Below are 27616 nucleotides of genomic sequence, written 5' to 3' on the forward strand. Positions count from 1 at the left end.
CCAGAAAGTTCTAAATTACAGAAAGGCCATCTCCCATAGACTCCATTATAAGCAAATAATTCCAATTTTTAAAAAAATTATTTCTTTTTTTCTCTAATAATAAAGCGGTACCTTGTACTTAATCCCAACTAAGATAACATTAATCCATATTGGAGGCAAAACATGTCTATTGGGTTTATTCAATATTTAAATGATTTTAAATGAAGTTTTGGAGATCCAAATTACAGAACGATCCCTTATCCGGAAAACCCCAGGTCCCGAGCATTCTGGATAACAGGTCCCATACCTGTAGAATGTAATGTATGTAATATTTTATTTGTAATTAAATTATTTTTATGTTCTTTTTATGTTCTTTTTATGTTCATTACTGGCCTTTAAGAAATTAACACATATTTTATATTATAAATAATTCTTGCATTTTAGCAACATTTCCTTAATTTATTATCTCTATCTTTTAAGTAATTTAAATAAAGTCACGAGGAGTTTCCACGGCCATGTAAAAAGCACAAGGCCAAAGCCAAAGGGTTTTTATACAGGATATGGAACTCTTGAGGTGATTTCTAATATCCTCATATTTTTCAGCAGGGGGTGCTTTATTTTAATTCACAAACTTTAGTAAGTCATGTGACAGATATAACATTATTGAACACCAGTAGCAATTTTAGGCTGCTGCCGCCCCCTCTCTCCTGCTCAGTGCTTTCAACTTCAGCATCGGAATGGGTCCAGAAAATTTGGCTCTTTAAGTTATCAGAGGTGGATTTTTGCCGCCCCTAATAACTCGCCACTCCCTGCCACCTGAGGCAAGGTCCTCACTGTCTACATTATTCAAGTGTTTTTATAATCCTGTCCAGTTTTACATTTACATTCTTCAACTAATGCATTTCTACAACTCTGTTGCTTACAAATCTAGGTCAAAGAAGTTCTTCAGCTTTATAGAAGGCTGCCTTGTGAAAAATTACATGCAACGTCCCCCAACAGAACAGCTTTTAAAGCATCCATTTATACGAGATCAGCCAAATGAAAGGCAAGTCCGAATTCAGCTGAAGGATCACATAGACAGGACAAGGAAGAAGAGAGGAGAAAAAGGTGAGTGGCCCTGCTCCATTGTTCATTGTAACATGATTGCTGAGATCAGAGTTGGGCAAAGTGATATTGGTGGCCAAGGCAACTACATGGACCAGCACCCCACCAGTCTGCCTGCTCTTTGCTTGCAGCCCCTGCAATAGCTACACACCACTGCAATCAGACAATCCTTCCCCCTCACAGCTGACGCTTGCTTCCCACCCCCTTCCTGCTACTGGCTTGCTTTAGAGCTCTGAACTATACCGACTGAAAAATGTGCCATAGGTAGGTGCCTATCCTGCCTACCTCAATTTCCCATTCTGTCCAAGATAAATCTTTAAGTTTGTATACAACCCCTTCCGTTCATGTAAGCAGTAATCTATTTATCTACCTTGCAAGGACCCAACATGCAGTAGCTTCAGTTTGTCTGTTTAGGCTGATCCATTTCTATAAGTGCAATAGGAGGCATTGGTGCGGAGACATAAAAGTGTGCATTTTCACACCAAAAGATCATCTCTGTACGTGTGCGCATAGGCCAATGCTGTGCCATAGATCCAAAGATCCACAATACATATTTTGTGGTTACAATAATAGGCAAAAAGTACTCTCAGCACAAGCCTTGTTCATTGCACTAATGTTAAAAGAACAGTAACGCCAAAAAATTAAAGTGTATAAAAGTAATTACAATATAATGTACTGTTGCCCTGCATTGCTACAACTGGTGTGTTTGCCTCAGAAAGACTACTATAGTTTATATAAGTAAGCTGCTGTGTAGCCATGGGGGCAGCCATTCAAAGGAGAAAAGGCACAGGTTACTTAGCAGATAACAGATAAACCCCCATTATATGGGGCTTATCTACTAGTTATCTGCTATGTAACCTGTGCCTTTTCTCCTTTTTTCCAGCTTGAATGGCTGCCCCCATGGCTACACAGCAGCTTATTTATATTGTAGCTTTTCTGTAGCAAAAACACCAGTTTTTGAAGAGCAACAGCACATTATATTTTAATTACTTTAAAACACTTTAATTTTTTGATGTTACTGTTCCTTTAAACAAGGGGGGTATACTGCTCCTTTAATTGAAAATAGTTTTTTCGACATATTTTGGATACACAGTATAGGTTGTAGTGCACTACTACTCATGCCTGTATAGTAATACAAGGGTTAACTTACAAAGAATTCAGCTTTTCCAGTCAAAAGCCTCTCTGTCTATGTGCTTATTATTTCCTTTGTTGTCATAATGTGCTGAGAGCTTGAAAGAGCAGCTTCCTTCCTGCTCAGCACAGCTCCTGTATACCTTAGCAAGCCCCCAGACAATATTTGTAAGTCAGAATTTTGGGGAGAATCATTGTTGAAGTGTAAGATGTGCAGAGAGGATTCCAGTGGGAGAAGTCTCATGTATAATCGCTTGCTTACATGTGCAAAGTGCAACAAATCACACATGAGCCCCATGTTTTACCCTACTACATAGTGCTATTTTCCAAAATCCCGTGGAACTACAATCGGCTTAAAATAACAGGGAAGTGACCCACACAACCAAGCAGATTTTATAGTTTCAACCTGGATAAAGGCAGGATAGGAAGGCTTTTATACTTAAATATAATTTAATATTTAAACAGTAAAGAGTGTGTAAACTGTGTAATATAAATAGCACCAGTTTACGCTGTTATTTTATGTAAGTTCTGGCAGAAGAAAAACAAAAATACACCGTGTTTTTACGTGGTAAAATCTGGCAGTGTGTGCCTAATTTTGAAGCCATTTTTTACACAGTATAATAAATAGGCCCTTAAGTGTCAGCGACCCTAAATATAAAAAAAATTAAATGTGCCCAAACCCACTTTCCAGTGAGCTTTTCTTATTTCTGGAGTCTCAAGAAAGGACCATTACATCTGTTGGGAACCCACACTGGGGTTATTGCAGGGTTCTGGCAAATAGGAGGCAAAGCACAACACAGACTTTTAAGCAAAACATTGCTTGCCACGGTTCATTATATGGCCCTACCTCATCTTCTCCAACAGCGCTGCTCAGCATTTTACTTTTATGCACATTCTTCTTTTTAAAGCTTTGTGCTAATTATAACATTTCTGTTTTTTATTAAAATGACTAAAAAACATTTTTCATGTATTTTACCCCTATTTGTATTCAGATGAAACAGAGTATGAATACAGTGGAAGTGAAGAGGAGGAAGAGGAAGTGCCTGAACAGGAAGGAGAACCAAGGTAACTAACTTATTAAATCCACGTTACTAAATACAGTAATACAATATCCTGCTTTAATGTACTGTCCTCTGAATAAGCAAACTTCTCATTCTCTTTATATTTAGTAATTTACCTTCTCCACAGCTAAACTTGCCCTGGACATTTGCTATTGCTTCTCATTCACACTCTTATTGGCCAAGTCATTTTTGCATCTTATAGGGGAAACATCCATCTTAAAGGAATAGTTCACCATTAAATGTACGTTTTGTATAATTATTATATATTATTTTTAACACTCTTGTGCTATTATTTACCAAAGCTTCAATGTAAAGTCTTTGTAAACCTTCTGTTGGTAGTGCCAATACCAGTTTCTGTATCCTAGCTAAATGTTACAAATATTGCTCTTTCAGTTCCATTGTTAATGTGCCTGGGGAATCAACACTCCGACGTGATTTCCTGAGACTGCAGCAGGAGAACAAGGAGCGCTCTGAGGCTTTGCGACGGCAACAGCTGCTGCAGGAGCAACAACTCAGAGAGCAGGAGGAATATAAAAGACAGCTCCTGGCAGAGAGACAGAAGCGCATAGAACAGCAGAAAGAGCAAAGGAGGAGACTTGAAGAGGTATACATTCAGTCAACTTCTTCACAGCCACAGTCCTATACATACAACATTTTAATAGTGATTGCTCTTTCTGAACCACTAATAATATATGGCTTATAGGATACCTCACCAGCTTGTTGGGTCTTGTTGATGCAGAATTAAAGTGAATTGAATCCCCCTACGCTTTGAAATCTGTGTAAGCACTGTAAAATATAGTAGTAAGATGCTGCCATGTTACATAATGGCAATGTAGTACAACAGAGTATTGTATATTTTTAGAGTGTAGCCATACCACCACAGTTCTGCTAAGTCAGTTGTTCTGGGAGTGAGCTGGGAGAGAACACATTAGAAGATTAGTCACCCCACAATTAATCTCCTCTAGCTTTGGCACTCCACCGAATTCTTTCCTACTGGCGATAATGTAAATTGGTGGTAGGAAGACATATGTGTGGCTTCGGCTTTCTCGTAGTTACCCCGTAGTTTCCTCGTGAGGCAGCTTCAGGCAACTTTAGAAAACCAAAGTGACACATAGGAATGCATTCAGAGGAGATTAATCCAATGTGCCATTGCTCTAATGCAAATATTCCTTTAATTCCATTTGCAAACGTGGGTATATCATTATACAGAGATTCATACAGCAGGGTGGTGATTGGAAAGCAGCTGGAATAGTAAGCCCTTTAAGTACTGCTTCTTATTGGTTTTATTTGGCACACAGACAATGGCACGTTTAAAACCTGAACTGAAAGAGCAGATTGACAGCTGTGTTTATTATGCAGCCGGTGGAACTGTACAATTTTTGTTTTTTTTGTATTAATGTTCTCTTACAAAACAACTTCCTTTTTAAGTTTTTTTTTTCTCTTCAATTTTCTTATGTTGTAAATGTTTTAATATTTATTTGGACCATGTTTTCTTTAGCTTCTTTTTTCAGCAAATCTCCAGCACACATCACTCTTCCTTGTTTTTTTTTTTTTTTTACTGTTTTAAGGTTTACTTTAGGAGCCCTACAAATCTTTTCCTGATGTTCAGGAACAAATTTCAGGTTTTATTGCCAGCCTCACATCTTTCGCCTGCTAGACTTAACCTTAGAGCGCTGAGACTGTATGCAGTGTTATTTCTCTGTGAATTATGAATTACTGGTCTTTTCAAAATCAGTGGATGGCAAATAGTTGGTGACTAACCCTACTTAGTTATGTTATGTAAGTCAGCATTCCTTATAGATGCCATGTGGGTGTAATCTTTTCTGCAGCTTTGCCATGTGGGTATAATCTGCAGCTTTACCATCCACTGCTGTCATACTAATAATTTAAACCCATCACAGAATATATTTTTTGGTAGTTTTTTTTTTTTATGGTATAAAAAAACAGTGAAATATGCTGTTTTCAGATCAATTTTATTCCCATACACACATTTTTAGACACTCCTTGCAACAATAACAGCTGAAAGTCTATTTGTAATGCATGTGTGATATTTGTACAGTTAGTATGAATGTCTTAAGAATGCCTGCCCAACCAACATCTGGTTGAAAATTGTCCAGATATCTATCAGACAAGTGTAAAAAATGCTGTCAGGATGCCCAGAGCTCAAATTATGTCTGTAGTAGTGCTTTTGTTGTTGCACTTGATCTTGTAAATCTTCAAAGGCAGAACCTTTGTATTACTTCTATATATTCCACTTTGGGTCATTATTTTCACTGCTTTCCCTTCAGATTCACAAACTTGCTAATGATCTCTTAACCATCAATATTCTGCCTGAGAGATCTACATTTGTTTGGAAAGATTCACTGGGAGTGGCCAATTATAAGGCGGTTATATCTTGTTATCGAATTTGTTTTTCTCATGTGTACAGAGCTTCCAGAACAAAGGTGCTGAATACTTAGGCAACCAGCATACTTTTTTTTTTTTTTTTAAGTTTTTAAGTTTTTTAAAGTGCTTTAAAATAAAAAATAGGCCCATCCAAAAGCAGTCAAAGATAATTGTGTTTAAAGGAAAACTATACCCCTAAACAGTGGAGATCTCTATAAAAATATAATGCATAAACAAGATCATATGTAAAACCCTGCTTCATCTAAATAAACCATTTTCATAAAAATATACTTTTTTTAGTAGTATGTGCTATTGGGTAATCCTAAAGAGAAAGTTGCCATTTTAAGAGTTAAGGGCCGCCCGGGATGATAGGATTCACAGTGCACACAAACAAGCCAGGGCACGCATACATGCTACGCCCCATCAGCCAATTAATGGACTTGGTTCAACACTTGCTTCAACACTTCTTCCTGTTACAGCTAAAGCTGGATTGTTTCTGGTCATGTGATCTCTGAGGGAGCACACAGCCCATCACTAAATTGTGGCTCAAGAGAGAGGATGTAAAAAGACAATATTTACTGATATATATATTCCAGTTTGGCGTGATTCTATTATAGGTCCCTTAACGTAATATAAACTATCAGTTGGTTAAGTATTCATTCTGGGGGTATAGTTTTCCTGTAACAATATAATGTACTCTTTATTAGCTGTAGAAAATCTCAAACAATGAGGCAGCTTGCACCCAAAAGTATGAACACATAAGAAAACATGGATATTCATTTCTCAAATGTAACTTAGTGTAAAAATAATAGAAACTTGGCACATTTAAAAACAGAATATATTTTATATTTTATGCCGTTAAAAGTGGCAAATTGGCAGTTGACACAACTTTGTCTAATATTGTAACTAACTACGGTATGTTATTCTTCCATTATCTTAAATTATCATTAATATTCCTTAATAAGTGACAAGGCCCCTTTTTCTTTGAAAGCAACAAAGAAGAGAGCGTGAGGCTCGTCGGCAGCAGGAACGAGAACAAAGAAGGCGAGAGCAAGAGGAAAAGAAGAGAATGGAGGAGATGGAAAGAAGGCGCAAGGAAGAGGAAGAAAGGAGAAGAGCAGAGGAAGAGAAAAGAAGAGTGGAAAGAGAGCAGGTTTGCAATGCATTTTTACTAGTGTGTTTGATTTCTTTACAAATTGGCTGCATCCAAAAATGTAACTTGGTAGCATATCTTCTATAACAATTCTGTAATGTACCCTATGCCCTGGTCTAGTAGTGATAATCTGGTGATGGCTGGCTTTCTACTACTTGGAAAAGCAGCAGTGGATCAAGTTGCTCTTGTTATAGTCAAACTGATGTTAGGATTCTGCCATTTGTGTTCAGTTAAATTGGCTGTAGTTTAGTACAGGTATAGGACCCGTTATCCAGAATGCTCAGGACCAAGGGTATTCCGGATAAGGGGTCTTTCTGCAATTTGGATCTCCATACCTTAAGTCTGCTAAAAAAAAATCAATAAAACATTAATTAACCCCAATAGTATTGTTTTGCATCCAAAAAAGATTATTTATATCTTTTTTTTTCTTTTCTTTATATCAGTTTTAAAATTCTGAATTATTTGACTAAAATGGAGTCTATGGGAGACGGGCTTTTTGTAATTTGGAGCTTTCTGGATAACGGGTTTCCGGATGAGGGGTCTGATACCTGTAGTTTGTGTTTTAGAGTTACCCATATTGTAGCACAATGCAAACACATAATAGGTATCTTTATAATAGCAATTTTCAAGTGAACTGATGAGAAATAACGCAGGCTGAATATCAGCTGATATGCAGGCATCGTCCTTCTTTTTTGCCTGCGCCTTGAACCATTTTGTTGGCCCTGGTGCAGGCACCCATGATGGATATCGGCAAAGACACGCTAGACTTTGCAATTCAGAAATCATATCCACCATGTGTGCCTGCAACTGGCCCAGCACAATGGTTCCAAGTACAGGCAAAGAAGAAGGTTGATGCCATTGTAGGGGCTAAATCTTGGCCCCACGTGGGTTTCCGCAACTGTAAATGCAGGAGAGATTAAATAGATGCAAACTCAATAATGGCTAAGCACTGCTAGTGTCAGTTGTATGCACCTCTTGTGGAAATCTTCTTAGCGTAAATGGAACTGCCATTCTTTGTGTTGGATATAAGTAGATACAGGGCATGTAATATCCTGGAAAAAGAATACTCAAGGAAAAAAAAAACTAGCAAAAACTAATAACACTATATATTAAGTTTAATGAAGTGAACAGAGGTGAAAGAGCCAACCAAGAGGCTGCTCGGAGCACAAGAAAGCCCACCTTATTGCAGTAGCACCTCTGAATATTGGATCTGAAAAAAAAAATATAACCTTCTATATACAGTTTAACATTTCCAAATATTTAATTCTTCAACACTACTTTACAACTTACTCATTTTTTTGGTGCTGCATTTTTATGTGAATGCCTTTAAAACAGTGGTTATTCCTTACAGGGAGGTTTTCCTTAAATTAAAAAAAAAAAAAAAAAATAGGTGCAAACATTTTTTGTGTGTAGTAAATGGGCAGTACTGTCAAAAGCATACATACATAGGAAATGTAGGTGTGTAGAAGTGTAGAATTTTTCCCTAGCACATTTTCAGGCAATGTGTGCTTTGCTAGAATTAAATCATCGCAACAGGTTTTGGGGAAGAAAAATAACTGTAGGAAATTTTGTGTGACAGGAGTATATCCGAAGACAGCTGGAGGAGGAGCAGCGGCACTTAGAAATCCTTCAGCAGCAGCTGCTTCAGGAGCAGGCCATGTTACTGGTAAAGCTCTTTGACAGTCATTGGTGCTGTAACTAACAAGTCGAAAAGCCAGCCTTGTTCAGTGCAGCTGCACAAGCTGTGTAAACAACCATAGGCAGTTTATGAGGTGTTTTGTCACATAATGGAGATTGACAAGCACAGACACTCAGATTTTCTGGGTGCACTCACATAACATGTGAACTCTCCTTGTGATGTCTAATTTGAATTTTTAACCCAAATGTGTGGGGTGGAAATGTGTTTGTGTGGCATATCAAAGGTATATTAACCCACAAATGCTGTATTGTCAATTCCAGTTATGTAGAAAGTGCCAAGCTATATTAAAGTGCCGTTCCCAGAACAACACAGTATAATGTGATTAGATGTAAATGCATCAGTGGATTATGCAGAACCTGATTAAAACATAGCTTTCTAGGAATCAAATCAAATAGCCATGTTTTCATACTTAAAAAGCAACATATGCGGCCCATGGATTATCCTTGTGTGGTATGTTAAGTGAAATATTCTTTGCAATACAGTAATTCCTAAAGGTTTAAAGTTACAAGGACACTCTCCACCCCATTGTTGCCCAAATAGGCAAATGGCATCTTTTACAAAAAAAAAAAATCTTACACATTTTGACCAAATTTGTCATCTTGATGGAATTAAATGATTTTTGATCAACAGTTGATATTGCAAGTAGAAATTTCGATATTTGCCCTCTGTAGAGCCTGAACAGTCATCTGACACACTTTGAACTATCTGGGGCCATGTGCAAATAGAACTGTCATCCTTTTTGCATGCTAATTCAACAGACCAAGTATGCCCCCACCAAGACTTTTAGTGCTGTATATCATTATACTATTGTATAGATTAAGGGTAATGTTTGTTATCCTTATAACTGCAGTAAACTGAAACATTGATCAGTTTAGTGGAAAAGTGCCCTTGAAACATTCTGCTAACCATTTATCATACTGATGCGTTTGTAACATGATATCTAGTGCAAGTCAGATGTCTGTCCTGAAGCCCCCCAGCTGTTGTTGAACCAAAACTCTTACCATCCAGATCCATTGACAAACTTTGGCTGTCATCAATTGGAATGCTCAGACCAGATGTTTCAGCTAAGAAGGAATGAGGCTGTACGCCTCTCTTATAACATGGGGTTAGCTTGCTCTCTAGTGGAACACATTTACTTGCAAAATATTTTATGAACATTAAATGTGTTATTCATTGATAGATTTTAGCTGCTCTAATAAATAGCTAGTAGTACTGACGCGAGGAAGTTTGAAAGGCCCTGTGTGATTAGAGGCATTTAATAATTAAGAGTAAATATGATTCTTTGCAGGTTACACAATTCAGAATTTCTAAGCTACCATTACAAATAACCATAATTACTAAAGTATCTCTGAGAATGTACTGTGTCTCTAAAAACACTGTTTTTCAACTAATAGCCCCCCATTTGTTGCTGAACTAACACTCCCAGTATGTCAAAAAAAGGCAACAGAGGTAGAGGAGATTTGCATTTGTACATTATCATACTGAGAATTATATTTTAGCAACAATTATCATTTTATGTATCATTCAGTCTATTTTTGTCTGTGTGTATGTATATATGAATATACTCTGTATTAATGTCTTCCTGTATTGTTTATTCTTGTAAAAACTTTCTATGACCTTTCCTGTAACCCTTAGGAGTATAGATGGCGTGAAATGGAGGAGCACCGCCAGGCTGAAAGACTTCAGCGTCAGTTGCAGCAAGAGCAGGCCTATCTCATGTCACTACAGCATGATCATAGACAGCAGCAGCCACCACAACAGCAGCCCCAGCCCCAGCAGCCTCCACTGTCCCAGCAGGAAAGGAGCAAGCAAACATACCATACCCAAGAACCCAAGCCTCATTATGAACAAGCAGAACGAATACGAGAGGTGGGGGTTTACTGCAGTGTATATGCTTGCTTACAGTTCAGGCCTTGTACTGCTGCTGTTTCTGTTCTCCATTCTAATGTTTACATTATGTGTTGATGGATGAAACTGCAGATCTGCCATGACCTGCTTTCTATTTAAAGGGATATTGTCCCTAAAATATATATTTGCCACAGCGCTAAACTGCATGGTGGCACAGCTTCCAATATTTGTCTTAAAATGTGTCCATATCCAGAAACATTTGCTATCACTAAATGAATGATTGATTAGCATGATTAACTTTCTTCTGTAGACAAACCGGCACTGAAACTAAAGCTGGCCATACATGTTAAGATTTTTATCCTGAAACGATTGTTTAAAAGTATGACTTGTCCATTAACGAAAACGACCATTTCAAATGATATTGTCTAGTTAAAGTTAGGAAAACTAGGAGTTGGACAGTGGACAACTGCAATTGTCAACAACGAAAATTTTCAAACCTGCCCAATCAGTTTTCTGACTGATGTCGTATGCAAAATCGCTAGATGTATTACTGTTAGGTGCTCACTAACCTTTATGATAATTTGCTTTGTCAGATCACACTAAAATTGGTCATTAGGGAGAGAAAAATTTTAAGTGTTTTATTATTAGTGTTTGCAGCACTGCTTGCAATTCTTCCAAGTTAGTGAGATAAGAGATATGTATTTATTTTTACTGTAATCAAGTGTACTTAAAATGTACTTATAGAGTTGTGTAAAATAGGTATAATAGATGTAGAATTGGTGTATATAGTTGGTGAATATACAGTTGCAAGAAAACCCTTTGGAATTATATGGATTTCTGTACAAATTGGTCTTAAAATGTGATCTGATCTTCATCTAAGTCACAACAATAGACAATTACAGTCTGCTTAAACTAATACCACACAAATAATTAAATGTTTCCATGTTTTTATTGAACACACCATGTAAACATTCACAGTGCAGGTGGACAAAGTATGTGAACCCTTGGATTTAATAACTGGTTGAACCTCCTTTGGCAGCGATAACTTCAACCAAATGTTTCCTATAGTTGCAGATCAGGCGTGCACAACCGTCAGCTGTAATTCTTGACCATTCCTCTTTACAGAACTGTTTCAGTTCAGCAATATTCTTGGGATGTCTGGTGTAAATCGCTTTCTTGAGGTCATGCCACAGCATCTAAATTGGGTTGAGGTCAGGACTCTGACTGGGCCACTCCAGAAGGCGTAGTTTCTTCTGTTTAAGCCATTCTGTTGTTGATTTACTTCTATGCTTTGGGTCGTTGTCCTGTTGGAACGCCCATCTTCTGCTGAGCTTCAGCTCGTGGACAGATGGCCTTAAGTTCTCCTGCAAAATGTCTTGATCAACTTGGGAATTCATTTTTCCTTTGATGATAGCAATACGTCCAGGCCCTGACGCAGCAAAGCAGCCCCAAACCATGATGCCCCCACCACCACATCACAGTTGGGATGAGGTTTTGATGTTGGTGTGCTGTGCCTCTTTTTCTCCACACATAGTGGCACATGTACTAATCCACGAATCTGATTCCCGAATGTGAAAAAATCTGATTGGAAATGAAAATTTTGTGAACTTTTCGGTGCCGTCGCGTTTATTTCATATTTTGCACACGTCACGACTTTATCGTATTTTGTGCGACTTTTTCCTCGCCGTCTCAATTTTTTCGTATTGAGCAATTCTAAACGTCGGAAAAACCAATCTGATTTTTTGGCGACGAAAAAGGCCCGACGGCGACAGAAAAAATCGCAAAAAAGCGATTATTACTAAAAAAACGCATTTGGACGCTTTTCGGACGTTCGTTGATTAGTAAATGTGCCCAATAATGTTGTGTGTTTCTTCCAAACAACTCAACTTTGGTTTCATCTGTCCACAGAATATTTTGCCAGTACTGCTGTGGAACATCCAGGTGCTGTTTTGCAAACTTTAAACGTGCAACAATGTTTTTTTTGGACAGCAGTGGCTTCTTCTGTGGTATCCTCCCATGAAATCCATTTTTGTTTAGTGTTTTACGTATCGTAGATTCGCTAACAGGGATGTTAGCAGACGCCAGACACTTTTGTAAGTCTTTAGCTGACACTCTAGGATTCTTCTTCCCCTCATTGAGCATTCTGCGCTGTGCTCTTGCAGGCATCTTTACAGGACGGCCACTACTAGGGAGAGTAGCAGCAGTGCTGAACTTTCTCCATTTACAGACAGTTTGTCTTACCCTGGACTGATGAACAGCAAGGCTTTTGGAGATACTTTTATAACCCTTTCCTGTAAGTCAACAATTCTTAATCGTAGGTCTTCTGAGAGCTCTTTTGTGCGAGGCATCATTCACATCAGGCAATGCTTCTTGGGAAAAGCAAACCCAAAACTGGTGTGTGTTTTTTATAGGGCAGGGCAGCTGTAACCAACACCTCCAATCTCATCTCATTGATTGGACTCCAGTTGGCTGACACCTCACTCAAATTAGCTCTTTGAGATGTCATTAGTCTAGGGATTCACATACTTTTTCCACCTGCACTGTGAACATTTACATGGTGTGTTCAATAAAAACATGGAAACATTTAATTATTTGTGTGGTATTAGTTTAAGCAGGCTGTGATTGTCTATTGTTGTGACTTAGATGAAGATCAGATCACATTTTATGACCAATTTGTGCAGAAATCCATATAATTTCAAAGGGTTCACATACTTTTTCTTGCAACTGTATAATATTAATAAAGATCTCCCTCACTGTTAATTATCTACCTCACAAGGGCCAAACATGAAGTAGCTTCAGGTTCCCTGTTTGCCTTGTTTTATGTCAGGAAATAACAAAAACATTAGATTTTGGTAATTACAACAATAGGCAATAGGTATGTTCTGCACAATCCCAATTAATTGAGCTCATGTTAAACGGGATCTTGTTCCTTAATTTAAATGCTTCATGTTTTTGTACACAGTATAATATTTAGTTGTAAACACATTATCAAGTTATATGAGGGTAGGGATGAATTTTCCATCTACTCTGTTGCAATGTTTGGTTGGTTTTTGTGTGGTTCAGGCAGAGGAGCGCCTTAGGAAAGCAAACCAAGGCTCCCCTGAAGCCCAGGCTAAGCAACCAGGAAGAGTTTTAGAGCCATTAGTGCCTTCAAGATCCGAATCATTTTCCAATGGAAATTCTGAGCCTGCTCAACCTGCCATGCACAGACCAGTGGAACCACAGGTATCCTAAAATTTAGCTTTAAAAGATGTTTTTTCCTATAATTGTTATGTTTCTTTTCACTTTTTTCACTATTATTATTGGAACTTTTACTACTGTTCGTTGCAGTCAATGGCACTAGTGTTGAATAGTAGAAATCCTTGAATGTTAAAGCAAATTGTTTCCCACTTAATTTTTATTAAATAAGGCTTATAAATAGGAGAAAATATCTTTATTATGTAAATGTAAAGGTAAATTAAGGCTAATTAGGCTATTTCTTATACCAATGAATTGCTTACTGATGTTCGCTTGCTGCATATACAGAGCTCAATTTATTACTTAAATAAATATGAATATTAGTCTTTGTTTTAGAATTCTTTTTCACATAGAAACAAGAGATGTTTAAGTTATAGTTTGCCATAGATTATACCAAAATGTATAAATTATTATTAAAAAAAAAATAGATATTATAAGAGATTATTTGAAGCTAGTGAAATGTTTTGAGGGCACTGGTGCTCATTTAAATCCTGTTACTGCATGCAATCATATGCTATATAACACATTAACAGCAGTTCAGTCCATTTTCAAACCATTTTTCATTACAAAACTTGTCTCTGCCGTCTTATGTCAGTCCCAGTTTTGTTTTTTTTGTTTTGCCCTTAGCTGAGCTTAGTGAGAGAACCCAATATGAAGAGCTTCCATTTAAATGTGTTATGTCTTGTTCTCTTGTAAGGTACAGTGGTCTCATCTGGCATCCCTCAAGAACAATGTATCCCCTGTCTCGCGATCCCATTCCTTCAGTGACCCTTCTCCCAAATTTGCACCTCACCTTCTACGATCTCAGGATTCGCACCAAACTTCACGCAGTGAAGTGCAAAGTCAGGGTTCTGACCCTAAGTCTGAAATCTCTGAGCCAACCCAAAGGGTTTGGGCTCGATCAGACAGTGACGAGGTGCCTCCAAGGGTAAGGATTAGAAAGAAGAACAGTAGATTCCTGTTAAGGGTTAGATTTTAACTACTAGCCACTCGGTTGGAATTGCCTGTACAATGGAATGTTGGAATTGCCTGTACAATGATTAAAACAAGGGTGTATTGCATTCTACGAGATGTTCGGTTAAAAACTCGTTATTCAGGGATCGTTTGCAACGTGCAGTATCATTCGTCATTGAATCCATTTTGTAGATAGCAATAAAATGGGCTACTAACCGTGGTCGAGTTGCAGACCAGACACTGATCTCTGAAATGCAATGAACATCTCTCTGGGGTGACAGCCCCACCCCCTTTAAAAAAAAAAAATCTGTAGGAAAAGTCCAAGTAAACGTTTGAAACAGTATGCATTTTTCAGCATAGTCCTAAAGGAGTACGGTGAACTTCTATGGGAGATACACCTTTGCCATTTGCTGCTCTACGTATTTTTCTGTAAATATAACCTGAGAGGCTGTGGAGTATGCCATCCAGTGTTTACAGTTATAAAGTTTGTAAGCTTTTGTGGAATACAAGACCATATTTAACAAGGAATCCAGTGTCTACCCCCTGCCCCACCTTTTAGGCCATGAATCTTCAACCTGCAGCTCGCAGTACCATTCATCAACTGAAAACTACAGGATGGAAATTTTACTCAGCATTGTGCATTTAGCTTGAAGGAACTCAACTATATACTATACCCCAAAATGACCATGCTGACATTTGCCTAGTATAGGTGAAACCTCATACTTATATTATCACTTTTTGTTCTTTGTTTTAGGACTAGGTGGATACAGATCCATTATCTGGAAACACTCTGTCTAGAAAGCTCCAAATTATGGAAAGGCCATCTCCCATAGACTCCATTTCAGTCAAATTATTTTTTTTTTTTTTAATTATTACAGTTTCTCATTAATAATAATGCAGTACCTTGTACTTGATCCCATCTAAGAAATAATTAGTTTATTGGAGGCAAAACAATCCTGTTGTTAATGTTTAAATTATTTTTAGCAGATTTAGTATGGTGATCCAAATTTGGAAAAGATTCCTTATCCAGAAAACACCAGGATTTTTGAATAACAGGTCCTGTGCCTGTACCAAACAATAAAAAGCTAAAAATCAATTATATGTTACACGTTACCATTTCATATCACAATGTTCTTATAACCAAAGAGCAATTCTGTTCTTTACTGTCCATTTGATGCCCTTAGTCAAACTGATACATTTAGCAGTCTTACCTCATGATTATGTGGTGCATTTCTGTGCTTCCTTACTTCTGATTGTCAGCTTCCTTACTTGTCCAGCTTTGCTTTAACATGCCATTTAACTTCAGTATGTTTCATGGATCAAAGGGCAACTGTGATGAACATGGCCAGTAAAAGTGGTATCACACTAGTTCTGAGATTTGGCTTCTACGCTAATTAAATAACGAATAAAGCAGTAGCTTAGATACACCCTGCAAATGGTGTAGAGTATATTATTCACAAAGCACAGGTACAAACATGTACTGTAACATTTCTTAGGGAGATGGCTTAAAAGCTTTGTCTATTTGAGTTCCAAAAACTATTTTCCATTCTGAGGCGCTTTCTTCTCTGTTCCAACCTAAGGTGCCTGTGAGGACAACATCAAGATCTCCAGTATTGTCACGGAAAGATTCACCACTGCAGGGCAGTGGGCAGCAAAATACCCAAGCTGGTCAGAGAAATTCCACAAGGTTTGAGCAAATTCTTACCTTCTACAAAGTTTAGAGTGGAGATTGCATTCTATGCAGTGCACAAAATAGGAAGTCTTGTATGTGTTGGTGCTTGTACAAGCACCCAGAACAATAAAAGGGACTGCAGCAACTCTATACATCTAGGTGTTGCAAAGGAGAAAGCTTTAGGATACTGTTTTCAGATGACATCAGCCTTTTAGTAATGCATAGTACATTTAAGGGGTTTTGTAATAAGTTTTTGTAACTAAGTTTGGGTAGAATCATTAACCCATAGCAACCATTTAGCAGGTATAATTTACTGGCCATCTGTTTAAGTGAATATCTAAAAGGTTGCTATGGGTTACTGCACCTGGGCTACCTTAGTGCCTTTTATTAGCGTTTTATGTAGGTAATGGTATAAAAATAAAGAATGGCCAACTGTTTTGCCAGCTCCCCAACCTCAAAAGGGCAGACCTGCATGTATATAATTGGTATTACATTAATCGCAAAGGTGCTTAAAATGCACTTCGAGAGATTAACATGAAACGTTTTTCTGCTATACGTAAATCTGAAGCTCATGTTCTGTATCCCTAATGTTAAAGTTTCTCTGACTAATCTTGTGTTTTTTCATCCCAAGTTACAAGAGTATTTGTAATCATTCTGTAACTTTGCTTGGGAATATTCGTTTTTAACTGAAGCCTTTTCTTTGTTGTCCCATGAAAAGCAATATTGAGCCTAGACTTCTTTGGGAAAGAGTAGAGAAGCTTGTGCCCAGACCGGGTAGTGGTAGCTCGTCAGGATCAAGTAACTCTGGATCCCAAGCAGGATCCCACCCAGGATCTCAGAGTGGATCTGGAGAGCGCTTCCGGATGAGATGTAAGACGCCTCTGTTTATTTTTATTTTTTTGTTTTTTTATTTATTTTTTTTAAATCATGTACACACATCTTTCCCACCTTTGTATTGCCAACTAATTACTAAGTAGATTACTAAGTAGAAACCAACTCCAGGACAGTTTCAAATATTTCAGTTACATCCATTCTGTGACATATTTCTTGGTTACCAGGGGCAGATATCGAAAAGAAGTGATAGGTTGTTAATAGTGCACAGGCTGGCCATCTGGTTCAAAATGAGACATGACTTGAGTGTGAATTGATTAAAGAGAGGGTGTTTTCTTGTAGCTTAAAACTAATGGACAAATAATTATTTTGTCTGAGGCTTTATTAAAATGAAGAAGGGAATTGTGAAGGTTTTATGCAACTTTGATTTTCTTTGAGAAGAGCCTTTTTTGAAAATGTCACTGACAAAGGAGAGGAATTTGTGAATTTCTGAATTTTCATTTCACTGATTTGTAGAAGACAGACTAGACTGAATCTAAACATGTTGCTAATGGTATGTTGTTAGGTTTTCATATGGGCTGCAATCAAATATTCATAGCCAGATGGCTCTGAATTGCTCTTTAGAGTTTTAAAAGTGGGCTCCTAATTTGCTGCATGATATATTGTGTTCGATAAAAGAAAATATTTCTAGTAAGCTAGCTTCTGTGTTCCTCAGACATTTATGCAGTATGGATAAAATAAAAGAACAAAAAGGACACCAGGCTTGCTAGAATATATGTGAAGAAAACCATTAAAAAATATATATTAATTAAAACTGCATTTCCCAAGTACAAATTGCAGTCAAGTTCAAAATAAAATATGACTCATATACTCAGTTCTTTAAATCTTCATTAAATCTGTCAATCTGTTAAATCTGTTCAACTATATCTTTTTTTAGCATCTTCAAAATCTGAGGGCTCACCATCTCAACGACATGAAAACACAGCCAAAAAGTCTGAAGAGAAGAAAGAAGCAGTTAGACAGGCCAAAGCTCCTGTAAGTACAACAGAACTCATTTTCTTAGACATCTCCAAAATAATTTGCGTATTTTGATTTTCAATCTATTTTTCATAATAAGGTGTTACAGTAGTGTTTCTCTTTTTGCATCCTCTAATTGAGTTAACTTTCTTTTTCTCATTTGTCTCTGCTTGAACCTTGGGCTCACATTTCCTGTGAACTTGTACTCTTCAGGGAGAAGTGGTGAGTAATACACATCACCTAGTGTAAGATCATATACACTAATGATTTGCACTTTGCTGTTGCTGCCTGTTAAATAGGTGACACTGTATTGTGCTGAGAATTGTTATGCAAATGTGTAAATCAAGAATTTTTTCATGTATTTCAAGCTGGATCAAGTGGCCAAAATAATTTTGGTCAGGCTATAACCATATTCCGCATAGCATATTTATTTGTTACAGGTGTCAGGAGGACACCCGCAGTGTGAGGTGTCCTCCATGTTCATGCTATGTAGTGTTACATACAACAGGGGCACAGGAGCAACAGCCTGTTTAGCAAAGGTTTCGGCTGTATTGGAATACTGGAACTTTAAAGAATTATTTATTTAATTGTGTATCCTATTGTTCATCTGGTCAGTATGGTTTCTTAATAGGATCTTACTGCACTCGCTAAGGAGCTTCGAGCAGTAGATGATGTTCGGCCACTTCACAAAGTTACTGACTATTCCTCATCCAGTGAAGAGTCTGGTACTACAGATGAGGAGGATGATGACATGGAACAGGAAGGAGCAGATGAATCGACTTCAGGCCCAGAGGATGCTAGAGCTATGTATGTAAACAGTGTATTGAAAAGTTATTACAAATATTTTTTAAGAAGCAGTTCACCTTAGATCTATTTCTCTTGGTATAATGGAAATCCTGAAGTTTCTAAATATTTACATTCTGAATTCTACAATGCAGTCTTTAAGAAAGTGGACATTTGTTGGAGCTTTAGGGCCTTCATGTTAACTGGAACCTTTGATATAGTATTGGGTTACTGACTTTAGCCCTGCAGTATTTTTACTGCTTTTCAGTTGTTTTGGCGACAGTTGGTCATTAGGTATGATTAGATAGGGGCTGGTCATAAACATTATTAATTTTCCCAGGTTCTAACACAAACTCCTCAACTCAACAGAAGATAAACAGTGAGATGAAGTTAGATTGAAACTGTATAAATAAAAACATCTATAGGAGATGGTTTTGCCAACTCAACATCATGTACACTTTTTTGGTGGTTTACCAGGTACAGTACTATTGCCAGATAATGTATCTATCAGTATTATTAAGGGGATTTAATTAGCAACACTACCGTATATCATTTTAGTACACAGCCTTTTACATTGTTGGACTATTATCCAACAACCAGTTGACACAAGAACAGGACATCAGATTATAACAAGATATCAAATGCATATATAAATCAGAGCTGTAAATATTCCCTCCAGTTGGGAAGCTCTGTGTTTAATATATTGAACAATATCCGGAACTTTTGGTACATATAAGGTGTTTTTTGGGGATAAAATGAAGAAGTATATATTTTGAGCCACTGTCATTTTACCAGTAGAAAATTTAAGTAGCACAGAGTAAAAGGTGTGTAGTAAAAGGAGCAACAGAGTATTTTTATGCTATAAATACACTGGAGGTGTACATAAAATCGTTTTTTTTGTAATTGAATAATCCAAATGCTTTGTGGTGTTTTTCTCCCCAAAAATGTGGTACAGTGAGCCAAATCTTTTCTCTGTGATTGCCTTATTGAATGGACTTCAGTAACAATCTCCATGCAATAATTCTTTTTATATATAGGTCATCTTTGAATTTAAGCAATGGAGAAACGGAGTCTGTGAAAACCATGATCGTACATGATGATGTCGAAAGTGAACCTGCCATGACCCCATCTAAAGAAGGCACTTTAATTGTCCGACAGGTACTGATTTGCATTCAGAAAGCTGTCTAACCAACTCATCTATTCATGCTGTCCATTTCTACATCATGTTTGTGTTATGTATTGGCAGCTAGAATCCATACCATAGGCAATGTTTTTTTCTTTTTTTGCATGCGCATTAGTTAACTGAGCCCACTCATTGGCTAATCCCTGCATGTCTGCATGAACTCCCTCTTCACTAATTTCCTTACTGCTCTATGGTTTTCCTGAGCCAGGGGACTGTGCAGCACTAAATTTCGTTATGAAGAAAACAAAAGCACAAACATATGTTCATGTGTAAGAGTTCAATAAAGGCACAGGGCCGATTAAATTAACTAGTGAGTGCTTTCCTAAAGACACTAACGTTTGACTGGTGCTTGAACTTTATAGTAACATCCCCTAGTAATAGTCTTTCTGTTACCTGGAATACATTTATGACTTCATGCTTGGTGGTACAGTGGCTAGGTTAAGGGTGCTTATCATTTTCCTAAATTATTACTGTCTATGCCAATCTCAAGAACTGTTTACGAATTAATGCAATTTTAATTGGTACATTTTGTCTGCCATAATAAAATGGGGTTGAGAAGAAATAATGCTGGAAAAGTACCTATTTTTCAGCCGACCCCAAACCCTTCACCTTTTCCTGCAGCATCGAGTCATGAAGTTGTTCGATTCTGGGAATTTTTCCCTATAGTAAAACTGTAAATATGAGTTTGGAGTGTTACAAGAGGTTAGTTTGTTCTAAAGCAGCACTTGAACGAGACAAGTGTGCCTGTTTTTTCTACAGAGTACAGTTGACAAAAAGCGTGCCAACCAACTTGAGAGCAATGGCTTTGCGAGTCGTATTCACCTCTTGCCAGATCTCTTACAGCAAAGCCATTCCTCCTCCACCACTTCTTCCCCAACCTCAAGTCAACCGACACCTACCATGTCCCCCCAGACACCCCAGGACAAGCTAACTGCTAATGAGGTATGTCTGTTAAATCCGTAACACAACCCCACAGTAGATTCTTAGACAGAAAATGCCCACTGGCTTTAATTGTGTCTACTCTTGAACACTGTCCCGTATAACACCTTTCTTTTTGAACATCTGAAACCACAAATACTAAATCTCACCATAAATCTTCATGTGTTGACTGTCATCTGCATGTTTGTTTACCCATGCCAAAATGCACATGTTGTCCTATATGATAATTATAGCCAATGGCCTCCTCTATGTTCATCTGTATCTGTCCAAGACACCTTTTGTTTTGATTAGTTTGTAACTAAGGGTTTTTATTTTGTATCAGTTAAGGGTGGATGCTTATAAAAAAAAATCAAAACAATCACTCCATGCACTAAGCTTAGAATTTATATAACATTTTTGGTTTAAAAGATACTTCAGCTTTAGTAGATTACATTACTCAGTATGGCAAGTGAAAGTTTGGGATATTCTTTTACTTGCCTAAACTAGACTGTTCTTTGTGCTTTGTCTGGTATACTTTCTGTTTACATAGAAAATATTTGCTGCAGCATGGTGGGTTAGACTGCTATGCTATAAATATTTTATCTATGGTGGACTAACCAACTAACAAATTTAGGGGAGAAGTTGAAATAGGATAGTTTTACAGCACTTGCAGAAAGTATTTGTGATCACACTGGCAATAAAACATTGAGTAAGGAGATCTGATGATATAACCAGAAAATGGACCCTTTTTACAGATAGGATCTATTTTGCATTATGTAAGTTGTGAGGTATTGGGTGTAGTCAGCCATTTATACACAGTCATAGCATTACATCATTGCATGGGAGATAGACAGCCTTCAGCCCTGTTATAGAACTAGCATTGATCCCTGCAGCCTGCTCTACAACAAAGTATTGCATATATCTGAAACTTCAGCTTACTGTATTTCTTGATTCCTGAAATTAACTCAGTGATGATTCCCCTTATTCAAAAGAGCTGTACTGTCTCTGTATAAGATTTTGTATACCTTTTTACTTTATTTGTCAGTCAGCCAGCCATGAGATGCAGAACAATTAAGTGTATTAATGGCATATCTCTGTTCCCTCCAATGTTAGTTTGAATGCACAGTCCAGCTTCCTATTATCACATGTGCACTGCTTGTGTTATTTAGGTTGTAATTTGCTTCTTTTCTTTGCGTTCTTATATATATTGCCCAAGAGCAGTGCTTATTGCATCATGCTTTAATGTGCTCTTTTAATTGATAATGGGTTTTACCACAGTCGTGTCACAATAACATTATGTAATTGTGATCACTGTTTAAAATATAAAAGTACATGGTAAGCACTCGTGTTCACAACAGTCTCAATGTGAGAAACAGGTTGCAGTGGCATAATGAGGGTAATAGGTGTGACTCCATATTTTGTGGACTTATTCATCCCTTTGTTACATGCACCATCTGTGACTTCACTCTTTGGAATATTTCAAATACTATTCATGCTGCAGTGAACTGACATTTTTGTTTTTTCTTTACTTGCAGACTCAGTCAGCTAGTAATACTCTCCAGAAACACAAATCGTCCTCCTCTTTCACACCGTTCATAGATCCAAGGTTACTTCAGATCTCTCCATCTAGTGGAACAACTGTTACGTCAGTAGGTAAGCATTCATTCTGGGACTGCTTGGCAAGTCGTGTAATTTATTCTAACAAGAGCCTTGAACAAATTAAGGTCATACATTTTGATAAAAGGTGCCAGAAGTGTATTTATAATTTTCCATTTACCCGTGGACTTTTCACAAAATTTCTTTTAAAAAGTGTCAGTATTAAGGTCACTTTATTTCCATATACTGCCTTTTTATGGCACAGTCTTGCTACACCACAGCAGTCCAGCAGGGGTCACTCATTATATGGCAAAGTTAACAGTGTTTAAGTTCACCATAACTTTTTGTGTGTTATTGGGCAACATATTATAAGCAAGGTTCTGTTTGTTCTGCATTATTTATTTATTTATTTTGTTTATTCCAATATTTACCTTCCCATTCTTCCTATTTCCAGCCTGCAACTGAATATACACTGTGATTTTCTGGGTCACTGACCCTGGCAACAAAAAATACATTCTATGGCAGTTAATTTTAATCATACTTTTAATTGCTTTTTTTCTTTAGTCCCTCTTCTTTTCCTCTTTCAATCTAAATTGCAGTTGTCGCCTGGTGGCTACGAGAATTACTAGTGACAAGATAGCAGTTAGAATTCCAAGTCTGAGAGCTGCAGAATACAGAAAATTTTATACAAAATTTTAAAATAAAGACCAGCTGCAAATTTTTTTTAAGAATTCCTGTCTGTATCATACTAAAAGGGGAACTACTGTTCCTTTAACAAAAGCAATAAAGGGTAGATTTTGCGTTGCATTTGTTTATATTTTATTCCTTGCCATTTGTAAGTGTATCAGGACAGGACAGGCCTGTATTATAGTAGTTGTAACTAAGATATATGCTGCTGTATTATATGTAGTATGTATTTCTTGTGCTCCAGGCTAACAGCTTCCCTGCTTCTAATAACCTCTGCATTGTTGTTGAATTTACCAAACGTAGGGCAGCAGTCAAGTCTTCAGTTACTTCAACCAACCTAGATTAATCGCTGGAAACCCCCTGGGCTAATTTAGACAGCTACACGACCTAATGGCAAACGAGCCCTGCAGTGAAAGAGAAATGCAACACCTATTTCTTCACAATACTGTAATTATCCACTACCCTGTGGCAGGGCCGTCAGTGACAGATCAACCAGTGTGGCCTTGCTTTGAAGTTTTTCTTTTTCTCTTTCTGTTGGCAATTTATTCTTTTCTTTTAACTCTTGATAAGAGTCAGACACCTTGATGAAAGATGAGCAGTGGGCGCATTTTATTTCTTAAAATAATGAGTTTTTGATGCATTCTAGGGCAGCACTATGCTGTAACCCATGTTTACACCCAGTATTGCCAAATGAATGCATGCAGTTTAGCTCTTTTACCATTACAAAATCCATACAACTATGAGAAAGAAATCCAACATGCTCTGCATGTGGGATTTAGTTTGCTTTTTTTGTGTAAAGCAACTATAATTGGTTGGAAACAACAGAAGTGCCTATGAAAAGGAGTCTTCAATGGCTGCTGGAAGGGAGTCAGTGGTTCATAATCAATGAAATGACACCTTTCCCAGTATCATGGCCTGCCTCCCCTACCCTGCTTGCTATGTGCAATGTACAAATACTGCGGAGCATTCCATATCATTTAACATATGATTGCTTATATCTTTCAGGTACATACATGCGCACACTGGAAGCTAACCTTAAAAATACTAATTTTATTTTAGTGGGATTTTCCAGTGAAGCGCTAAGGCCGGATGCCATGAGGCAAGATCCTACAAGGAAAGGATCAGTTGTTAATGTTAATCCCACAAATACTCGGCCACAAAGTGATACACCAGAGATTCGCAAATACAAGAAGAGATTTAATTCTGAGATTTTGTGTGCGGCATTGTGGGGTAGGTTATTAATTATGTTGTCATTATAAGCCCTATGTCTAGCATCACGATTTACATCTTTGGTTGTGATTATTCATTGCTTTAGCCCTCTGTTTGCTTCCTTTATTTTAAATGATGCATTTTCTAAAAAATAGTCTTTTTGCTAATGAATATTGTGCTTGTTTAAAGGACAAGTCAACCCAGAATATAATTTTTTGCCTAATAAAAGAAAACACAATTCTTAGCAACTTTGCAAAATGCATTCATGACAAATTTGTAATGGTTTTGAGTTATTTGTATATATAATTGCTATTAAAAGCATTGTTTTGTCTGTTCTTTTCTATTCTCTGTCCTGGTGGCTCTGACTTATGAAACAATGTAACACAAGGCAGCAGCCTGACAGACCCGTCTTGCTGGAGGAGACTGACCTTTGCAACATTGTTTAAAAAGAAAGAACCAGAAGTTAAAGCACTGAAACTTTTTAATAATTTTATATAAGAAAGTTGCTTAGAATTTTTTTTTTTTCTATTAGGCAAAACTTTTTGGGGTTGACATGTCCTGTAAGGCCAAGCTACTACTTGTATATGCTTAGAATCTGTACATTTAGTAAGGATATATGCTATAAAGGACAACATGTAACACAACCTTTAAGCATAAGGACTAAAAGGCATTGTGACTGCTGAGTTGCAGAAAAGAACATCAGTAGCTAAAATGCACGTCCCTGTCTATACATCAATATGCATGTTTATAACGTGCATTAAACACTTTATTGTACAGACTGCCTTTAGATTTAACAAAGTTGCTTACTGTTCTGTACAAAGGTCCTATTATAGCGATCTTTCCAACAGTCTAGGTGCCCCATGCTAGCAATTGCCATTAGTACCTTTTTCCTGCTTTATGAGTTGACCATTTACATTGGAATTGTGCTGACATTATTTGCAATAATGGGTAGATGCCCTTTGGGCTTTAGAGTACTGCCTATCCAGTAGTGATGGGGAATCGGCATTGTACACTGATCAGTGCTATGTTGGGAAAATATAAACAACATGCCAGATAAAACGGGGTGGTAAAGCTCCACAACATGGTACCAGCATTAGTTTTAGCTCTGCACCATCTGTATGTGTTTCCTTTTGACTCCATCTCTTTCTTGGTCCAATTAATCCATAGTAATTTGAACATTTCTATATTCTTTAACATATAATTGTTTTTCCATATCATCCAGCTCAGCTGCTCAGATTGCAGGTATAATAAACATTGTCTGTGGTTTTCTTGTACAGGTGTAAATTTGCTGGTGGGAACTGAAAGTGGTTTAATGCTGTTGGATAGAAGTGGACAAGGGAAAGTGTACCCCCTCATTAACAGAAGGCGATTTCAGCAGATGGATGTGCTTGAAGGCTTGAATGTCTTGGTAACTATATCAGGTAATACCCCAGAGTGGCTATACAGTACTAAAATTGGGCTTTCCAAAACACACACTAGTCTTTCAAAACATGGAAGTCAGATAAGGAACAATCCCTTTTTTTTTAGTGTTTTTGATGAAATGGCAGTTTAACAGTATTAATAGTTATCTATATTATTAACTTAATTGCACTTATCTTGTGTCATTAGGGAAAAAGAACAAGCTGAGAGTATATTACTTATCCTGGCTGAGGAATAAAATTTTGCACAATGATCCTGAAGTAGAGAAGAAACAAGGATGGACAACAGTTGGGGATTTGGAAGGCTGTGTGCACTACAAAGTTGGTACGTATAGAATCAAACACATTTTCTTTCCTTTTCCTGACTGATTTCCTGACACTGATTTCTTGCTTTCATGTGTGGCTAAGTTCTCTAAAGCAGATCTTTGTGAAAAGACTGCCTGAACAGATGTTTTTTTCTGCGGAGATCACATTTATTGGGCCATGTACCCAGATGTGATTGAAGTTGAAAGCAGTTCATTTGTTTATCCCTTTTTTTTTTTCGGGGTCTGACTTTTAAAACAGTGTATCAAACGTTAGGTCCTCTGGGGCTGTTAATGGGTTGGCTTCTGCTACACTGTTATCACCCACGACAAATTTCCCTTGTTGTGGGCGACTAATCTCCCTGATATGCCGCATATACTATCCCACCTGCGATTTACATTCAAGCCGGTGGGATGGCATATTGGGGAGATTTGTCGCGGGCGACTAATCTCCCCGTCTACCACGGCCCTTAAGGAGTAAGAACCAGCAGTGCAGAGAATTGAAAAAGCCACACAGACACTACTATTAATAGAAATTACATTTACAAATAACTTTAAACCCAATGAAATTTGTAATAAATGTATATTGGAAAGTTTCTTAGAAATACATCTTCTTTTATATTACACTTTCTGCAGCTTATGTGCAGAGGACAGTATTGTACAGCACATTGAGGTGGTAGTTTTGGAACTGTCAGAGATATTAAAAAAAAATATATATATATATATATCAAAATAAAACAGCCAGCACCAAGGGTCTTTGTATTTCAAAAAATCTCTTGTGTATTATAATTGCATGTACAACCGACGTTTCGGTCCCTTTTGGGACCTTTTTCAAGGTGCAAATACATACAACAACTCAGTTTAAATAGCCTCCTCCCATGAATCCAGGGAGGGCCAGTGACATCATATGCACATTAACCCCATAGTGACCATTAATACCATATACCAATTATATATTTTATAAAAGTGCATTCATACTTCATAATAAATCTGTTGCACATATTCAATACCCCAATCTAGTTAAAACTGCAACAATATAAAACAGCATACATGTGTATAAAATTGCCCCCACATCTATAAATACTCGTGCAACATCGTATATTATGTGAACATTATGTGAACCGTATAAAGTGCAATTTTGCTAAATTAGTAAAATTTAAAAACAATACATGACTATGCAGTTTCCTATGTCCATGGTCCCAAAGTTTCCCATATTATTAACCCATTGACTCCTATTCGTACAATTTTACCTTGCTTAAATATAATACATTCATATAGATTATATGACATTTATAGTATCTATACCCGGGTCAATATAATACAGTAATACATCTTAATAGGTATTATTTTTCTGTCAAAAAACAGTTCAATTGCAACGTGGTGTTCAGTCCCCTCGGTGCAACACATCCCAGCTTGTGAATCCAGAAGGCCTCCTTTTGCAATAACAGT

The 27616-nt window shown here is 37.3% G+C and overlaps 1 protein-coding gene across 8 annotated transcripts in view; it reads left to right on the plus strand.

Moving 5' to 3' along the window:
• Window positions 1-27616, plus strand: part of map4k4 (mitogen-activated protein kinase kinase kinase kinase 4) — a 105080-nt gene that overhangs the window by 69793 nt on the left and 7671 nt on the right. The window contains exons 10-28 of one of the 8 annotated variants that reach the window (XM_002934506.5): window positions 911-1086; window positions 3207-3279; window positions 3669-3879; window positions 6652-6813; window positions 8393-8479; window positions 10148-10381; window positions 13424-13585; window positions 14295-14525; window positions 16132-16238; window positions 16942-17093; window positions 17992-18089; window positions 18285-18293; window positions 18703-18878; window positions 19892-20012; window positions 20797-20979; window positions 22491-22608; window positions 24244-24468; window positions 25725-25868; window positions 26056-26190. In XM_002934506.5, coding sequence (XP_002934552.1) covers window positions 911-1086; window positions 3207-3279; window positions 3669-3879; window positions 6652-6813; window positions 8393-8479; window positions 10148-10381; window positions 13424-13585; window positions 14295-14525; window positions 16132-16238; window positions 16942-17093; window positions 17992-18089; window positions 18285-18293; window positions 18703-18878; window positions 19892-20012; window positions 20797-20979; window positions 22491-22608; window positions 24244-24468; window positions 25725-25868; window positions 26056-26190 — 2804 coding nt within the window. The remainder of the gene's footprint in view (window positions 1-910; window positions 1087-3206; window positions 3280-3668; window positions 3880-6651; window positions 6814-8392; window positions 8480-10147; window positions 10382-13423; window positions 13586-14294; window positions 14526-16131; window positions 16239-16941; window positions 17094-17991; window positions 18090-18284; window positions 18294-18702; window positions 18879-19891; window positions 20013-20796; window positions 20980-22490; window positions 22609-24243; window positions 24469-25724; window positions 25869-26055; window positions 26191-27616) is intronic. The other 7 variants (XM_004911783.4, XM_004911785.4, XM_012957671.3 and 4 more) reach the window with 7 other exon arrangements.

Source organism: Xenopus tropicalis, chromosome 2, assembly GCF_000004195.4.
Source record: "Xenopus tropicalis strain Nigerian chromosome 2, UCB_Xtro_10.0, whole genome shotgun sequence".
NCBI lineage: Eukaryota > Metazoa > Chordata > Amphibia > Anura > Pipidae > Xenopus > Xenopus tropicalis.